Source organism: Varanus komodoensis, unplaced genomic scaffold (genome assembly GCF_004798865.1).
Source record: "Varanus komodoensis strain SLA01 unplaced genomic scaffold, ASM479886v1 scaffold68, whole genome shotgun sequence".
In the NCBI taxonomy this organism is placed as follows: domain Eukaryota; kingdom Metazoa; phylum Chordata; class Lepidosauria; order Squamata; family Varanidae; genus Varanus; species Varanus komodoensis.
The window spans coordinates 2,392,580-2,411,593 of NW_025336321.1; the positions used below are offsets into that span (position 1 = coordinate 2,392,580).

The 19,014-nt window shown below is 40.1% G+C and overlaps 1 protein-coding gene across 1 annotated transcript in view; it reads right to left on the bottom strand.

Moving 5' to 3' along the window:
- The window catches only part of JAZF1 (JAZF zinc finger 1), a 129,750-nt gene that overhangs the window by 13,537 nt on the left and 97,199 nt on the right, over positions 1-19,014 (bottom strand). The window contains exon 3 of the mRNA XM_044450652.1: positions 12,848-13,044. Within this exon, the coding sequence (XP_044306587.1) occupies positions 12,848-13,044 (197 nt within the window). The remainder of the gene's footprint in view (positions 1-12,847; positions 13,045-19,014) is intronic.

Consider the following 19,014-nt stretch of genomic DNA (forward strand, 5'->3'; position numbering starts at 1 on the left):
ATAGTCAAAACACAGGCACAAGCTTCTAGAAAGGATGGAAATTATCACCGTCTCCCACTTCCCTCTTCCTTCCCCAATTTCATGCATGCTGCTCTGTGTGCAGGTTTCCTTCTTTTCATACCCCTGTCCTGTGGGTCCCCCTCCATATACAAACACTTCCATTATGCTTACAATTGATGGGACTGTCTCTTAAACTCATTGGATTAAAACAAAATTCATACACAGTATTACTGAATCTGAATTGGTGTTTCTTTTGCTTCTGGAGGCAATATTCCATGTGCTGTTTTTATATGTGTATTTGTGTGTGAGAGAGTGAGAGAGAGAGAGAACACTAAAATACACATATACAGTCCCATTTCTGCAGAAAATAAAAAGAAAATTATACCAATACACATGTTCTTTACCAGCAAGTTTGATCTCAAACTATCCAGTCTGAAAAATGCAAGGATGCTAAAGCATATTGCTTACCATTTCAGTGCACAATGTGCTCTTGACATTTTATGGGTACAGCATGTCCTTCATTTCAGGAAGCTGTTTTGCATCCTCATGTACTCTGCAGTTACCTAATCTAGAGTTTTCTACTCTGCAAAAAAGGCCTTTGACTAGGATAAAGTCCTTTGCTTTTATACAAAATGTAAGAAAATCTTACCAACCCAAACTTCTAAAGAAATTCTTAAGCAACATTTCTACAGCTTCATTTGAACAAATGCATTGTATTAGCCAGTTGCTGAACAGACTTCCTGCAACGAAATAGTGATATTTTACTTTGTAGCTGCTTCTTTGAAACAGTAATTCGACAAGATTTTTAAACAGTTATTTATAGGTTTTAAATTTTGTACTGTTGACTTTTAGTGATATATCAGTATGTTTTTAACAAGATGTATCTTTTATTGTTATTTTTAATGTGCTTTGTGAACCTCCCAGAGAGCTTTGGCTGCTGGGCAGTATAGAAATTAATTAAATAAGTAAAGGGAAATAAATGAATGAATAAACTGAGACAAGTCCCTTTATCCTGAAACCAAGCATTTATCCTGAAAATTCACCCAAGCTTAATAAAATCTCTACCAGCAACTGGCTTTTCTTTTTCTTGCTGGGCCACAGATGCTATCAACAATGTCACTAAAGAAAAGAACAAAAGTAGACCATTTCCAGTGTTGGTCAAGGTAATGTTCACTGAATTCCCACAAATCTTTTAAAGCCGGGATGGAGAAGGTATGGCTCAGGGGGTCCTCCTCAAGCCCCGTTGGGAAGCCCTTAAGGTTTCCAGAAACTGCCACTGCCAAATAGGGGAGTTGGCAGAAAATAATTCTTGACAAGGCAGTGCTGGAAGGCCCCTACTAGGAGTTTCTTTGGTAAGTCCCACACAGCGTTTTCTCTCCTTTTTTGGCAGTTGGACTGGCATGGCCAAAGCATGGAGAGGGCTTCAGCCTCAGATGTGATCCATTTGATCCCATGCCTATTGCAAGAGCACTTTCTATACTTTCCAGTTGAATGCTAATTTATGTTAGCTTAGTTCTTCTAACAAAAATGGTGATATGGTTTACGCACATGATTAAGTGTTCTAATTTAGGTGTGAAACACCAGCTTCTGTGTGTGTCTGTCTGTCTATGAGACACACACACACACACACACACACACACACAGAGAGAGAGAGAGAGAGAGAGAGAGAGAGAGAGAGAGAGAGAGAATACTACAATGCATGTGATGTGAGCTGGTGTGCACATGCGTGCACAGTATGTGAATATGTGCAATTCTCACAACCCCAACAGATATCCAATACAGCCCTTGGGCCTGGAAAGCTTGTGTGCCTGTTCGGAAGACACTCAGCAAACAAACAAAAATTTATAATTGCAATGGAGAAAACTCTGCATCTGAATGCAAAGAAACATGCACAATGGCAGCTATTTTTGGACTATGATTTGGGCTTAAAAAAGGCAACCCCAGGAAAGCATTATAATCTTAAAGGCTCTTCTGATACACACAACAGACTGGCAGTGAGTTCTCTCTCTCTCTCTTTTAAAGAACAATAGCAGGAAACAGGTTCATACTTAAGATAAAGGATTACAATAAAAAGCACCTTTTAACTGAACGACAGCTTATGAAGTTACAAAGATGTACTCAAGAACTGTTTTATAACAATGGGTTTAAATGTGTTTTATGGCTGTACAGCAGCCACCCGGCCACTTATAGCAGAGGCAATAAAGTGCCTCTGGCACACTGTACTCTCTGCAGAACGGGATGCAGCTTGCTTGCTTTTATGCTGGAGGCAAGGTGGAACACAATCATAACTTTTGTTTATTTGAGGTTCCATGTCGGATCAGGGTGTTATGATTTTTATGCCAAGGGTATATACTTGTTCCTTCTGCAAGGCTGCTGCTGTATAAAAAGGAATGGGAGTGGATCCTGTGGATTCCAGAACACAGCAAGCAAGCAAAAACATTTGTCATCTCTTTTTGAGACACTTCTCAATACTAAGATACAGCATAACCTCGCTAGGATGCCGAAATCTGCTTTGAACTAAAACTGACAAAAGAGACTAAATGTATACTGTATGTGAAAATAAATTATGTAGAGCTAAAAGTCTAATATTGATATTGCAGTCTTGTATTGATGGGTATATTAAAGTATGCACTGATAAAATTCTTCTACAGGTATGGAGAATGCATTATATATGTCTGCCATTTTTACCTGCTGCACTGAGAGTAAATAACTTGCAGTAGACCAAATAATGTAAATGGAACAAGGACAAAGGGAAAGAAGAAATGGTAAGTGGTGGTAAACCTGGACAAGAAAGGCAGGCACACCCTGTCAACAGTTTTCATAAGGTGGGTCACATCAGCACTTTGGCTGCATGGCGGTAGAGTCATGTTTGAAGGGGCAGTATTTCTGTGGCCGCTTTGTAGATTGGAAATCACAACGAGTGATGACTTTATGAGCTTGGTCTAGACAAGAGGGTTACTCTTTGGTAAAACGGCTCCTTGGGGAGGTTACTGTGAAAATTCCCATACCACTAATTACCGAGCCACTGGGGCTTGCTACTGAAAAAAGGATTTGGCTTTGAGAAAGGCAGTTACTGGAAGCCTGCAATGTAGCAGCTCTTGTCATCAGGGCCAGTTTTTACTTCTGTGGCACAGCAAGGATACTGTGAATGAGGGAAAGGGAAACAGCAATAAAAAGGGCAGGAATAAATAAGAAAATGGCCTCAGGCACAGCAGATAAGAAGGGAAGGTTATGTACTTGTAATTGTTTGATGCAGTGCTTCCTCCCACTCCCTTCCTACAAACTAGGATTTCATACAGCCAGCAAGGAGCCCACCTACCAGGCGGCAGGAAACTTAAAATCTCGGAATCACAGGAGGTTTGCACAGACCCAGGCTCCGCACACATGTTGCCCATCAGTGTTTTAACAGATTAACAGAATTAGGTGAGATACATCAATAGTATTATGACCACACCAACAAAAAAGGAATAAAGGAAAATGAAATCAGTAACAACGAATAGCATTTTAAAAGTTTGCTATATAAGGAAAATAACAAAAGGGTGTTTGCTGTATAAAAATAAAAAATGCTTATATTTTGCTCTGTGCTATTTTATGCTACCTTCTGTATAACCCTTAGATAAGTTTAATTATCTGAAGTTTATTTATTTGAAGCCCATATGCGGTTGATAGCTAATGCTTTTCCATTTGCTTTATATCATATTAAATATTTTCCTGGCTGGAGACTGTATCCAGGCCAGTTCCTGGCACAGGAGAAAGAAGGGAAGTTGGACCTGCATTGGTGAAAGTGGCCCCATGTCCCCAACTTCCCACTGCAGTCCTGAGTCCCATGAAAATGCTTCAGGGGAGACTCTGCTGAATGGGGTCAGCTGTGGAGTAGGGCAAACAGGGAATCCCAAAGGGATGGAATGCAGATGCTGAATTTGGCCTGGGGTACTTGGGCATCTCCTCAAGTCACTATTCCAGCAATTTATCTCCCATCCATCATGCCTTAAAGGACCCTCTAAAATACTGTAAATGTCAGTGATGGAGCTGTGAGGACCATCATCAAGACTGTACAGAAGATAACTACTTTCCCAAAAGTTAAAGCATCTGTGGTATATGGTTAAGCCCTTCTTAATCTTCCATATAGCCTGCCGGATCCTGCCTAATCTTGGAAGCTAAGCAGGCATGGGCCTGGTTGAAATCTAGTTGGGTGACTTAAAATGCTGTAAAAGAGGTTTATTTACCATATTTTATTTTTCAAATTTATAATGCCTCAGTCAGGGACTGCAGGTGGCGCAGTGGTTTAAACTGCTATGCTGGTTGACTGAAAGGTCACTGGTTCGAATCTGCACAACGGAGTGAGTTCCCGTTGCTCCATCCCAGCTCCTGCCAACCTTGCAGTTCGAAAGCATGCAAATGCAAGTAGATAAAAAGGTACCACTTCAGTGGTCAGGTAACAGCATTCCGTGCACTTCGGTGTTCAGTCATGCTGGCCACATGACCACGGAGACTGTCTGCGGACAAACGCTGGCTCCCTCGGCTAGGAAACGGAGATGAGCACCGCCCCCTAGAGTCAGGCATGACTGGACTTAACGTCAAGGGGAAACCTTTACCTTTAATGCCTCAGTCAATGAGTCCATGCTTTTAGCATACATCAGGAAGATACACAAGAGATGAATTTCTATAAGGAATGCTTTGTGGTTTTCGTTTGAAGCTAAAGGCTATGGTACCAATATTGTCATGCACACATTGACAACATGCCTGCTTATTTTCATCCTGCTAAATAAATGTAATCAGTTGTCTTATGGTATCCAAAAAATACGTAAGCAGGAGCCTATCCCAGCACAGATGAGGAGCATGGCTTTTTTCTTCTCTCCCCAGCTCTAAGCAGAACCTTGTTAATTCACACTTTGCTATTTGGCACACTCCATAACTCACCTGCACAAGTGGCACCCAGCCCAGCTTTACTCAGAGATTTAATGGAAGAACTTTTTAATGATGACTTGTACTACTCTCTTATTACCAGTACAAATTGTTCTGTAGGAGAGCACCTAATTTAGTGCACTGGCTAAAATTAAAAATAAACACTCCTTCAAGAAAATTAACTTGGGGAGCTTGTTGGGATTTCATTGGTTATTTCTTTTTTTATAAAAAGAGAGTAGGTATCCCAAGTGTCCTAAATTGAGTCCTGAAAATCCTGCCGGGCTGGGCACTAACATGGCCCTGAGCATGTTGGCTTTGATTGAGCCAAAGACATGTGTTTATGCTTATTTAAGCATTTTAGTTATGACACAAATGATTGGGAACAGTTAGCAGGGGAAAGTAAACAATAACGCTGCCAACAGAATGGAAATTCTGTTCTTATTTCTTTTACTTTTATTTTCCACCACATTCTTGAAAGTCAAGGCAGATAACATTCCACTGATTCTTACAATGCAGGGGAGGATCTGAGACCGAAACAGAGCAACTTGGCCAATGTCCTTCTGAAACACTCCTCACCAGAGACACTCAAAAGATCCAGGTGCAAGTATTGCTTGATCTTGAACTACCCTTGAAGATGATCAAAACCACCATGTACTGGCTTACATTTTCAGTCACTGAAATCCAGACCAAAGAAGATTCAAAGGTGCTAACTAAAAGGCATTTCTGAAATATAGGACTTGAATTTGGAAAGACTCTAGCAGTATGTTCCATAAATGCAAATGCCTCTTTTCTGGACAAAATATTCAAGGAGATGGTGGTCATACAATGTCAGGCATCTTTAGATGAGGTTAATTATGTGAGTCCATTTCAGTTTGTTTTCAGATTCGGTTTTGACACAGAAGCTGCCTTGGTTACCTTGATAGATGCCCTACATTGGGAGGACTGGGGCAGTGTGACCATGCTAATTTCTTCTGTGTCTCTTGGCCACTTTTTGATATCATTGAAGAAGGCACATCCAGCCTTCTGAATAGACTGGTGGGTTTGAGTGTGGGCACAGTGTTTCCATTTCTATTTGGAGCACTGATTCCAGAAGTTCTTTGCAAAGGCTTTGATGCTCTGGTGTCCCACAGAGCCTCATCTTGTTCCCCATGCTATTTAATATCCACGGGAAACCATTGAATGAGGTTGTTCAAGCCTGGAATGATACAGATGTCACCCAACTGGTTTTCTGTTGTATTTGCTTCAAGGAAGACTATGAATCCCCGAAGCAGTGTCTAAGATAATTAACGAAAAACAGACAATAAAATAAAGCCGAACCCTAACAAAATGGAGGTGCTGTTGCTGGTTGGTTCACATACTCAGAGACAGGTGTTTAACCTGCTCTGGATAGGGCTACACTCACATTCCTTACCACCACACAAAAAGGTTAGGTTCACAGAAAGGGGCTCTCACAGCTCCGGCTCTTTCTCTGGAGCCCCCAGCAGCATCAGTGGCATGGAGTACCTTTCAGGCCTGTCCTGGACAGAGCAGCCTGCATCATCCTTGCTCAAGTAACCTATGACCAGACTACTGTACAGGGTGGTCTGCCTTTGACATCTGCTAAGACACTGCTATAAGGATGCCAGCGAGGGCCATTCTTGGGGAACACAATCTCATGCTTTAAGACTGCATTGCTTCTCCACCTACTTTTGAGCACAATTCGAAGTACAAGTGCTTACCTTTAAAGCCCTAGATAGCCTGGGAACTCCATTCCTGCAACGTCTCCTACTCCCCTATCAATCTACCTGAAATCAGCTTTAGTGGCTCTCCTCATCTAGGTTCCCTTGCCATCAAAATTAACAGTGGTGGCCACTAGGCAGAAGGCCTTCTCAGTGATGGTCCCCACCTGTAAAGCGTTCTGCCGAAAAAGGCTCAACTGGTACCCATTCCCATCTTACTCGAGCATTGGGTGAAGTCCTTTGTTATGTTTGCTTATTGCAGACAAGACTGTCATAAGTCTGTTGTTGTTGTTATCTGCTGTTGCAACTCTGCTATTGTTTTATTGCTATTCTCAGAATTTATTATTGTTATCTTTGGTTTGGCTGCTTTAAATTATGTTAGCTGCATTGATCTCCATGTGCCCTCATTGTGTCATCCAATGGTCAGAGGATTGCATAAGCCACTTTTCTGACTGGGGTTCAAGCCACTGAACACTTTATACATCAGAAACTGCCCCGCAGGGGCCTGCACAATTAATTTTTTTTTTAAGAGACCCATCACAGAAATCTGAGCTGACATCTTCTTTCAAGTTAAATGATTGATGAGTTGTTTGAGATATATCTGGTCAAACATGCTATTCCATTTCATCTATGATGGTGGGCCTCTGTCATTTACACCTGCCACACGAGTAAAAGGAGAGATATATACATGATCATGAAACAGAGCAGGGGAGTTTAAAAAAGCACAAGCTGAGGGTGTTTTTTAAATGCATACATTTGGAAAGCACAAAGATGTGCACACATACTGAAACAAGGAAAGGGTGGCCAGAGGCCATTTTTAAAACAAAACACAGAATGAGAGGTTTGAAAAATCACTGTTGAAAAACATCTTGTGGGAAAAGTAGAGTAATTTAGAACACAGAAGGCAACTTAGTTCAGGATTTATTACTGGACCTCAAAATCCAGGCTAATGCTAGTTACTTTGGTGTCACAGGGATCGTTGTTGTTTTTGCTGCAATACAGACCCACACGGCAAGCCCCCTGGAAAGAGTTTTAGCTAAAATAATTTATTCTTAACAATATTCTATGCTTGAAAATAAGTCAGGAGTTATGGGTTTCAAATAAATCCATACAACTCAGAAAGTGGGTTAATTAAACAAAAATATGGGCTCATTTCATACTAAGTGACTCCTTACATTTAAAAATGAGTTATTTGCTAAGTGCTGAGCATGTAAAAAAGTGTTTAATAGGAAACATTATGGAAACCAAGTGAGAAACCCCCAGTGCCTAAAGACACACAAATATTTAGGGGTGGCATAGAAATGTTATAATAATAATAAAATAATAATATTTGACAGCCAAAGAGTTCAGATGTCCAACCCAAAGACACTTTTGCTCATACAAGAATGGTTCCTGAATTCTAACCATCCACTCCTCACACAGGACTCTGAGCAAACCATAATCAGCCAATGATTTGAAATGCCATTGTTTAAATGGAAACTAAGCAGAACTAATTTTAGCTGGATTGGGGGGGGGGGGCTTATTCTTGGCTATAATACCAGTAATCTAGAAGCAACTGGCAGATGAATTTTGTAAACCTCACCCCTTCCCTTTTAGTGAAGGTGCTCTGTAGCTAAAACTTTTCCTGTCATCTTTCCAGTTAAAAATTCAGAAAGGAGATTTCTAGCAACTCTCAGCACTCTTCTTATACTTAGTTCTCCTGCTTTATCTTTTAATTTGTTTAATTACTTTATAAGAAGATGCAAGTAAGTTAGTGACATTTAAACATTTTCCCAGCTTTTAATAATTTAGTAATGCACAAGCAAAAAAGCATATGCAAGATATATGTTGCACATTCCCAACAACTTGGTATCACTTTCTTTTGGATACTAATACAAATAGATTGATTTCATATTGAATTTTCTTTTCTCAACTGTTTCCTGCCTTCCACAAACCTTACACATGAAGCTAATGAGAGCCAGCATACTGTAGTGGTTAGACTGCTAGACTGGGATCTGGAAGATCTGGGTTCTAGTCTCCATTCAGCCACAAAGCTTGCTGGGTTCAGCCTAACCTACCTTACAAGGTTGTTGTAAGGATAAGACTGAAAGGAGGAGAATTATGTAAGCTCCCTTGAGTTCCTCGATGTAAATATAATGTAAATAAAGGATGTAAATATAATGAATAAATGTTTACATAAAAGTAAAATATCCCAGTTTTCTATAATATGATGGCTTTGCTGCTTCTGCTCTGTAAATCTTTGTGTAATTTAAATCTACTGACTCTCAACCAAGGATCCAAATTAATGCATAATTTCTCTAAAGCTCCAGCTCCCAAGTTACTGCTTCCTGGAGCTCAAGTTAGGGGACCTTGGAGAGAAGATTAATATATGGAAGGCACCTGCAACTCTCACCTATTGGTTGCATTCTCACATAACTCCAAGCCATGTTGGGAACTGCACGGGCCTGCCTTGTTGTTATGTATGAACCCAACATTCATGGTGAAGGGCAACACATGAAACTATCTGGTGAAACAATGGCTTGTTCTAAGGTTTCCACACTTCACCCCAGTTGCCATGTTTCCACGTGGTTTCAGCAGTTCTATCACAGTACCTGGGGATAAAAGTAGCCATGGCTACTGCAGATGGTCCAGCTGGAATTTTTTGTTTTTGTTTTGCTGCCCTGTTCTGCCTAGTAACTGCTGAGGCAGCTGTAGCCACGTTCTGACTGGTTGCCTCTGTGCTTCCTGTTGGTGCGCGGCTTTCCAAAGCCCAGCCACAATGACACGATCTCGCCTGGCATGGAGCATCATGTTGCACCGTTTCCAGCAGCAACGCCAGCAGAGACAGCCATGCTTGGCATTCCTGGCTAGTCACTGCCCTGTGCTGGAGCATTGCTTTCAAGTGACTTGTGCCACTATGGGAGCCAGTGGCCTCTTCCTGCGCATGCTGCCATGCATGCCAGGAGTGCACAGGTGGCACGAGGGCCTTCGCTAACAGGCGAGCATCCCAAGGAGCCTGTTTCTCTGGTTCCATCTCCGGCCCTCTGCCCCGCTCCCATCTTGTCCCTGTAAATCCTTGGGCCTTTCCACAGGCCCTGCTGGCCCCCTCCCACTCTGCAGCTGTGGGACTAACAGTGCCAGCCAATTTTCTCAGGCAGATGCCAAGACAGGAAAGTTTGCCCAGTGGGGGAATGCTTCCTCTATCTCTGGCATGGGTGCCCATGATGATGCCCTCCGGGCACCTGGCTGTGGCAGGGGCAGGCAGCCCCTGGGAAAGTGTCCAAGTCCTGCACATGGAGGAGCATAGACACACGTGGAGGAAGGGAGGTGAGTGTGAGAATGTGCTTGCTTGCACATTGGCATGGTGTGTAACAGCAGCAGGCAAGTTACTTCAGGGCAATGCACCCCAGGATTGGTTTACAGCCTCAGATACTAATGGGATACATGCCACCATTTGGAGGGAAGATGTAGAAACATGAAAACCACATGTGCGTGCTTGAACTCAGGACACAGGTGAGACACCCTGCTGCATCAGAACTGCTAAGCATTATGTGTAAAGGCAACCTATGTGCCATGCCAGATATAGGGAAATCAGGGAGAAAGGAGAGATGTTCTTTTCATTTGTTTCTGGCTGATGCTGCCAAATCGAGATTGTCCTTTTCTTTTGATGCGGAGCAAACATTCCTTCAGTTGTCTACACCCTTTAACAGAACATCAAACATCAAATAGAACTTTTATATCCCAATCAGGTTGTCTCAAAATCCATTCTTCCTTCTACAGACTGAAGTTCAGAAAGTATTTGATGTTTTACTGATGGGTGTGGAAGACTGGAGGAATTTTTGGCTGTCCCTGAAAAAACAGATGGATCTCAATTTGTCATCTCAATCAGAACTAAACAAAGAGAACAAAAGGTTTTTTGCTAAGTTTTCCCAAGCTGAACTTCATAAAGTGACTTGATAAAGTCTTGGAAAAATCAAAACCACATTTTACCACTACTCCATAATGATTAAAGTCTGAGACATAAGTGTCATATATTCTCACACATCTATTGATACAGTATTTGCATTCTCTATTTTCACCGTTTGATTGACATGTAAAATGTTACTGACAATAGAAGAGAAAGAAACTGTATTGTTTACATATATTGGGTCTTTGTTTTGACTGGAACTGAATCTCTGTCATGCCTATAACAAGTTCATTCTTATTAGTAGAAATAACTATATTGAGACAAATTGGCTGCACTTAACAATAAAGATATCAGTAGCACCAAATGTTGTATCTGTGCATAACTAATGATACAACAAAATGTATTCACTCTTACAAACACATAAAATGTAGAGATGGTGATGCTGTATAACTCATATGTAAGTATGAAAGGCACAGAGACATTCTGGTGGTACTTCCAGGATTTTTAATTGATTGCATACAATTAGTTATCTTTAAAGTTCTTTTATGCTGGTTTTTAAATATGCATGCCTAATACATTTGTATTCTTTCAAGCACTTGTCAAATTCTACAAAGTGTTATTATTCAAGCCACCTACTCGTTTCTTCTTAGCATTTTGTGTAATGTCAGCTTTATTATGTTAAACTGAGGCCACGATGAAGAAAACAGGATTGTAAGCCTATTTTCAAATGTACACATAAAGTAAATGCTACCATATGACTCCACCGCTGCAGAGGGGAATAATTTGCTTTCATTTTGTATCATCTAATACCAAGTGTCTCTGTTTTCTTTCAGTATCATCTGATGCAATCAATTAGTACAGCTTTATATCTACTACTGAGACATGCTGTGCATTTGGTATAAAACAAAGAGTGCTAAACTTCCTGTTCCATAAGTTCACAAGATGATAAAGTTAATAGGAACGAGGTACTGGCTCTTGGAGTGCTTCCCAATGGGCAGCTGCTAGAGCTGCCAATTAAAAGACAACAGTGGGGATCAAGTTAATCACAGCTAATAAGTTGGATTGATTGAAATAGGTCTACTCTAAATAGGGCTAAATTTGGATCCAAGCCATTGTAGCTTTTTCTCAATAGCAGAGTTTCTGTGTTAAAAGAAAAGATGGAAGGACTGGTGGGAAAGAGGCTTACAAATGGAAGCACCAACTTTCACAATAATAAAAGCACCATTCTCTCTTCTCACACAGTCCTGAACATGTGCCTGGGGCAGTACTGAAATCGATTAGGGCTGACAAGGTTACACTTAATCCAGAGAAGATGGAAGTCCTATGGGTTGGGAAATCAACTAATCTGGATGATACTTTAAATCTGGCTTGAAATGGGGTCACAGTCCCTCTAAAGGGCTGGTAGTGCTCCTGGACTCAGAACTATTAATGAAGGCAGAGATGACATTAGCTGCCAGAAGTGTTTTTTACTAGCTTAGGTTGGGTTTGCAGATCATTGCAATGCACTCAGTGCATTGGGGTGCCCTTGAAGAGTATTTGGAAACTGCAACTGGTACAGAATGTAGCAGCCAGAATGAGAACTGGGTATCTGTACTATATTACTCCCATTCTTCTCTTTTACACTGGGTGCCTATTAGTTTCTCATTTGAGCCATTAAAACCCTAAATGTTTTAGAACAATTTTAGTTGAAGGGCTACCTGTGTAAACCTAAGTATTAAAACCAATATCAGAAGCCCTGGTCTTTGGCCCACCAGGATGAGCTAGGGCTGGCTGGTACTAGGGACAAGGCCCCCTCAGTGGTGGGCCCACACCTCTGGAACTCTCCCCAGGAATGGATGATCTCATCACTTTTGGCTTAAAAATAACAACTGTCAAGGTTCATTTATTGCACTCTGTGCCTGGTGCTTTAGAATCATTAGCAGTAGCTGCTGTACCTATACTACTACTGGTATGCATGTGTGTCATTGTAATTTTATGTTCGTGATTTTATAATATTGTAAGCCACTTTGTGAGGCAGTCCACCCTGAAACATGAGTTAAGAAATTTTGATGATGATGTTCAACACCTATTTCATTCACCACTCGACTGAAACGTTTTGTGTTTTCAGATCCAATCCTTTCCTTTTACACTTCCTCTTTTTTCCCTCTTACCTTTTATTATGGTGCTTCATAATAAAAGGACTGACAAAAGTTAGATTAAGGTACAAAACAAAAGTTGTATTTGGCTGTCAAAAAAGTCTGCCATAGGGCATATGAGCTGTATTTTCCAAGAGAAAATAATATGCAAAGGAAATTGCTCCGCTTACTACAGTATCTTTACTGAAACCATCTCATCTTACCTGTAGGTGTGCTGCTGCGAAATGAGGAGGACGGGGTGATGGGTGGTGTGACCGGTGGAGTAAGGCTTCCACTGCTGTGGCGTGGAGGAGTAGATACATTCCCACGGGACACTGAGCTTGATAAGGTCAGGGAGAGTTTGGGCTGAATTTTTTTCTTCAGAGATTCTTGTTCTCGTCGAGCTGCATCAGTCATGAACCTGTAATGATAGTGACAACAATTATAAGAGGAAAGCTGTTGTGAAACAGGGGCATTGAACAAACATCCAGTCTAAACAACCTGTGCCATTCGTGTTATGCGGCTCTGGTGACTACAAGTTGTTCCTGGTAAATCAGAGATGGTCAGATGATCAGGGCTAAGCAGTAGCATAGACAATCCCATCAGTCCAGGATAACCAACAGAAAGTAAGTACCCATCATAGGTACTTTCTACCAGCTTCTGGCCCTTACAGTATCTGGCAGGGACATTCTAAAGATCATTTGGGCATAACAGTATCTCTACCAGATAGCTAAATATAAACAGATGCTTCAGTATAAAACATCAGTTGAACAATAATTCTGAGTATGACTGGAGTTCGAAGTATGACTGTGGACTGGAGTGCCACATCATCTAACTCCTCATGTTTCAATAATCTTTTAGCAGTATCTCCCACTACAGCACCCCAGCCCTGAACCTATCCTGTCCAGTATCTGTAATCTTTTCAGGATCTTCCTGCCAACAATTCCTACCTACTCCTAGCCCAAAGTCCTTCTATGAGGCATTCTTCCAAATGCATTTTTTATTCCAGACACCAAATCCAAATAGCTTGTCAACATTTTATTCAGTGAAGTTTCCACTGAGCTATTAGACTATTCATGAACATTCCATGTTTTGCCCTCCCGTCCCTTGAGATCGGCAGCAGAGGCCCTCCTCTGGGAGCCCTCCATGAGGGACATCAGGAGGCAAAGTACCCGGAGGAGGGCTTTCTCTGTGGTGGCGCCCCATCTGTGGAATGCGCTCCCCAGAGAGGTCCGTCTGGCGCCATCATTATTTGTTTTTCGGCGCCAGGCTAAGACCTTTTTATTTAAAAAATATTTTAATGCTTAATATCTGTAGGTTTTAATTGTGCAGCCAGGGAGTTTCTGGATTTTAATTGTATTTTGTACCATGTTTATTTATTTATGTGAGCCATCCTGAGGCTGTAAGCGATGGGGTGGCATACAAAAACTCTAAATAAATAAATGTATGTTTTGGGATCAGGTTATTTGAAGACCCACATATATGGGCCTTAACATCATCCTCAGAGGCTCCTAGAAATACCCACTAGGCTAGCAGATGTCAGAACCAGAACATCTTTGGAGGTGGCTCAACATCGATGGAATTTTGTGTAAGCCGTCCTGAGGCTCTTGCAAAGGACAGCATACAAATATCCTAAATAAATAAATAAATTCTGTCGTGTATCATGCAGGCTCAAAAGAAACTATAGCTATACTTCAAATGGCCCAATTTAAATAAACTGAACCTAAGTTAGTCCTAATTAACAGAATTATGAAAATAATAAACTTACATCCCATGATTTCAATGGATCAATTCTAAGTGGTCCTAAACAATTCCTAATTTTTTTCTCCATCTCAACAGGGCTTTCAGTTATAGTGTTTCATTTTCTCCCTTCAAATATAATGGCTCACACTGATTCTATAGGAGAAGGTGAATCCAAGCCATCATATTGAAAGTGAATTTACTAGCACTGTATCAATAATCTACTGGTATATTATAATTGCTATGCTAGGACAGGTATGCTTCCTATTAATTGTTTCACATCTAGATTAGACCTTAAGAATTTCCTAGTGAATAACCATTGCCCTACACAAAATAGGTTGTAGGACAATTTAAAGCAACATTGACATTATATGATCTCATATGTATGGATAGCCATTAATTGGATAGATGAAACTAAACATTTTAGGCCTCTAACATTAACGCATTTATAATGCTGATAGATGACACAAACGAGATAATGCAATAATCAAATCATCCATTAAAACCAAAGCTAATAAATTGCCAGGAAAACAAATTGCCTCTTGATAACAAGAAGCCCGCTATTATGTATGCTTTGTTTTCCTGCTGCAGTTGCCTCTGCAGATAACGCTTTACCAAGTTGGGATAACCCTTCAAGCATGTCCTCTCACAGTGCTAACTACCTCCTGTCTACCTTTTAGCAGTTAATTACCAAACCTGTCATTAATTAATGACAAGAACTAATTTCATATGGATTGCTGAATAAACCAGAAGAAATGTCTTGCATTCCGGCTGCTGGAAAAACAGTTATTAGCTTGCCCAGACTAATTTTTCAAAAGGCTGAATAAAAATGGTGTAATAAACCACTGAGTACAGTTTAATGTAGCAATTATCATCCCAGAATTCACTTTCACAGCAGTTAACAGCTAGCTTGTTAGGGCATTCATCAGCCTTGCTTTTGCTTTGGGTCATTAATTAACAAACCAGTCATCACTTGCTGCTAACAATACATACTTGATGTGTTACTGCTTAATCATAGGATATAGCTTTATGGATGCTTATATATCATTTCACATCCTCTTTGCAACATGGTTCAGATACCTTCCCATATTGCTCAGTAATAAAGGAGAAATCTTTAAAAGATGTAGTGGACATTATTGGGTTGGACAGTGTAATGTCTCTTTAATAAAATACATTTATGTTTTATTTAAAGCATAACGTGAAACACACCATTAATTGCTTAATTTAGTCCAGACTACAAAGCTCTTAATAAATGATACCAAAGCATAACTGCAAGTAGTACAAAGCTCACCAGAAAAAACATGCAATCATTAATTTTTAATTTAGTCTAAATTCAGTCATGAGAAAGCCTCCACATGTCAAAGCAGAAGTTGTTGGATGGGAAGGATCTAATAGGGTATCCATGTGTTCTTTTTTCTTTTCTTCCTTTTTTTTACATTTGGCAGTTCTCTGTTTGAAGCGTATCCTTTATTTCAGCCTGGTCATCTTCAGAGGAATATGGACTGAACTCCCAGAATTCCTGTCCAGTAGGGCCATTGATTGGGAATTCTGGGTGTTGCAGTCCAAATGTGCCTGGAAGGCACAAAGTTGGAGAAGGCTGCTCTACTGGAGGGCTGTCCAGTCCAAGTCCAGTATAAAGTACCATCAGAAGAAAAGTTGGGTCTTGAAGCTACCCATCAATAACACCAAGAACTGAACAGGATGGCATACAAGTCACCTGGTCCCAGTCTTCTACCCTATGGTGAGATGTACTGTTAAATTACCAAGAATCTTTAAATTTGCATGTATATCTATACATTAGCACATATAATTTTATGCAAATTGGCAACTTCTTCTGGCCTCTTTTTTGGTGATGCTTGTCTTCTTTCTGGGTGGTTCACAAGTGGCCATCCTAGTCTGAACTCGCTAAGTAGAAAGTAAGGGCAGAATACTTGCAGAATGAAGACAACCCACAATATGTGAGACAGAGACTGAAGGTCAACAACTAGAGTCCAACATCATAAAAAGAAAAAATGAATTGTCTGAATTCTCCTTTGCCACAGTAAGGTCTGATCATCCTGAAACCAGAGGAAATAGCCCAACTAACATTTCTTCAGAGTTACGTGAAAGAGCAATTGCCTGGAATACAAAAGACCCCAACAGGCCAAATCTGAGACCAAAGGTCACTACTCTTTACTGTTTGGTCCTTATGATTAACATAACATAGACTGATGAAACTACACTTGCAACTTGTTGCTGTTCATATTTACTGAGAAGTAAATTGCTGCTTCTTCAGTGGGATGTACTTTCAAGTAACTGCAGTCTAGGTTTTTGCTCCTGCAAAGTGAAAATCCATGGCACAGAAGACTATTCCTAAATGGACAATAATGCAAATAATCAATTTATGGTGAGTAAAAATACAAAGTTTAAGCTATATTTTCAAACGACAGCACTTTTGTCCGTACAGACATGACTGGCACAAGCCTTGCAAATCCTTTTGTGTGTGTCTAAAGTCACAGATGGTTCAAAGTAGGTCATAAATTTTGAGTGCTTTCAGTTTCAAAGAGAAATAGGTACTATTCTAAGATCTTAAGTCTACATTGCAAAAACCAATAACCACTATCTTACTGCATGCTTCCTATTCTATGCACACATTTTATGGAACATTAAATTTATCTAGCACAACAGGAGACATAAAACATATGCAGGCTGAAGGAAGAGGCATTAATATATATATATATATAGAAAACAGAGATACAGGAAATCCAATTAACCAGGATTTTTAAAGGTACTGCCTAATTTCTTTTCTGTTGACAATCTTCATACTTTGCTCTACACCTGTTTCATAATTTGGCTATCACTCAACAGATTTTTTAAAAAATCATTAGCTTCTTAGATTTTTTTCCTCTTAGAAACCAGATTTATGGAAGTTTCCATCCAATCACCTAGGGTTGTACCTTTAATGGGTTGGATCCAGACTTGAACCCACTGAAATCATTTAGCCCCATGGATTTATGTGATCCTACTCTAATTATCTGGATCCAATCCAGAATAATGAACAGTAACCTCACTGTTATAAACTTCTGGATCATAAATGAAAAAAGAAAAAGAAAACATTAGTAGTTTCTAATATAAAATTGCTTTGACCCAACTGAATCTTGTCTTCTCATGTTCTAGATCCCTAAGCAGAAACCAAATTATGTAGTATTATTATTACCATGAAGCAAATAACACTTAAGTTTTAAAAATTAATCTATTAAGGGCAATCATTTCTGAAGCAAAACTATAACCATGGATCAAACAGAGATATGACACTTCTGCTGCACATTTGAATCTTGTGCGTTGTATCTGTATCTAACACTGGCACTTCCCCTTACAGCCCCCCCCACATACTCAAATCTGTTCCAGGAGGCCCCAAGGTTGTGTGTATGTGTGGGTCACTCAGGGAGTCAGGGGAGAGGAGATGAATGGGACATGCTAATGTAACAGTGAATTTAACCCTACACCTGTACGTTCAAGTCAAGCTTCTTCCATGGACTTACTCTAACCCTTTGGACAAGAAATTGTCTAATGAACACAAGTGTCAATCTCTTTAAAACCAGTTATACTAGCAATCTACTTCACCAAGCTGCTGTGAAAGTAAACACAATAAAGATAAAATTATAAACAGTAGCAACAGCAGTAGGTGAAAGAATTTTTTATAGGCTTTAAAGTAGAGATTTCTTGGTGTCCTTGAAGAGTTGAATTATTCTCTTGTTTCCCACATCCTCTTGAATTACTGGAAGGCTGTAATGGACGGTTGATAGGAAAGAACTTCCTTTTGAATAAGAACAAACCACTCCTCAGAAAGACATAGTTTCTTGAGCATTCTTTGATCTTCTCCATCATGCACAAATCAATGTTGTGGTGTGTGTGTTATTTAATTGGAAGAGGGTGTAATATATAGTTTGCTAAAACAGTGTACAAGCTTACCATAGCACAGAATGAAGGAAGGGAAAATATGTGGTGTAATATAGAAAAGTCTAATACTTGTAAGTAGGAAAAAATGTATACATTGCCATTTTAATTAATTTCCTAATATAAAGCACAGCTGTAGTAATGTTGGCAAATATCAGTCGTCTTTATAGTTTACATTTGTTAAATGAAATCATGCTTGTTAATTGGGTCTTAATGTGTACATGGCTATGTTTTATTTACTCACTATTACAATATCAGCATTTTATCCTTTCTGCTTGCTTGTGCAAACAAACTTTATTAATACATATATCTGAATACTCTAATCTCAGTTACAATGTACCAGTTTGAGTTTCAACAATTAAATGGCCTTTTTTTGGTGGACCCCTGCTGCTATGTGAACTAGCTGTTGGCTATTAAAATAATGAGTCCGGGCTGAGTCATCTGATCTCATGCTTGGTGTAAAGCCTGAGGAAAAGGACGTTGCCCACAATTCCTAGCCTGTTTACCAGACTAAGCCCAGACTGTTGGAAGCTTTGTCCATGCACTCCCTTCCCCCTTTGCCATCGATGTAGCGCCTTGCAAAACATGGTATAACAGAGCCCTCTGCAGGCACGTATCATTGATTTCATCATCAGCAGTCACACTGAGAATTATGTAGAAGAGCCTTTCTAGGACTATTGCAGTAACAAAGGATGAGACAGGATCCATACCCACA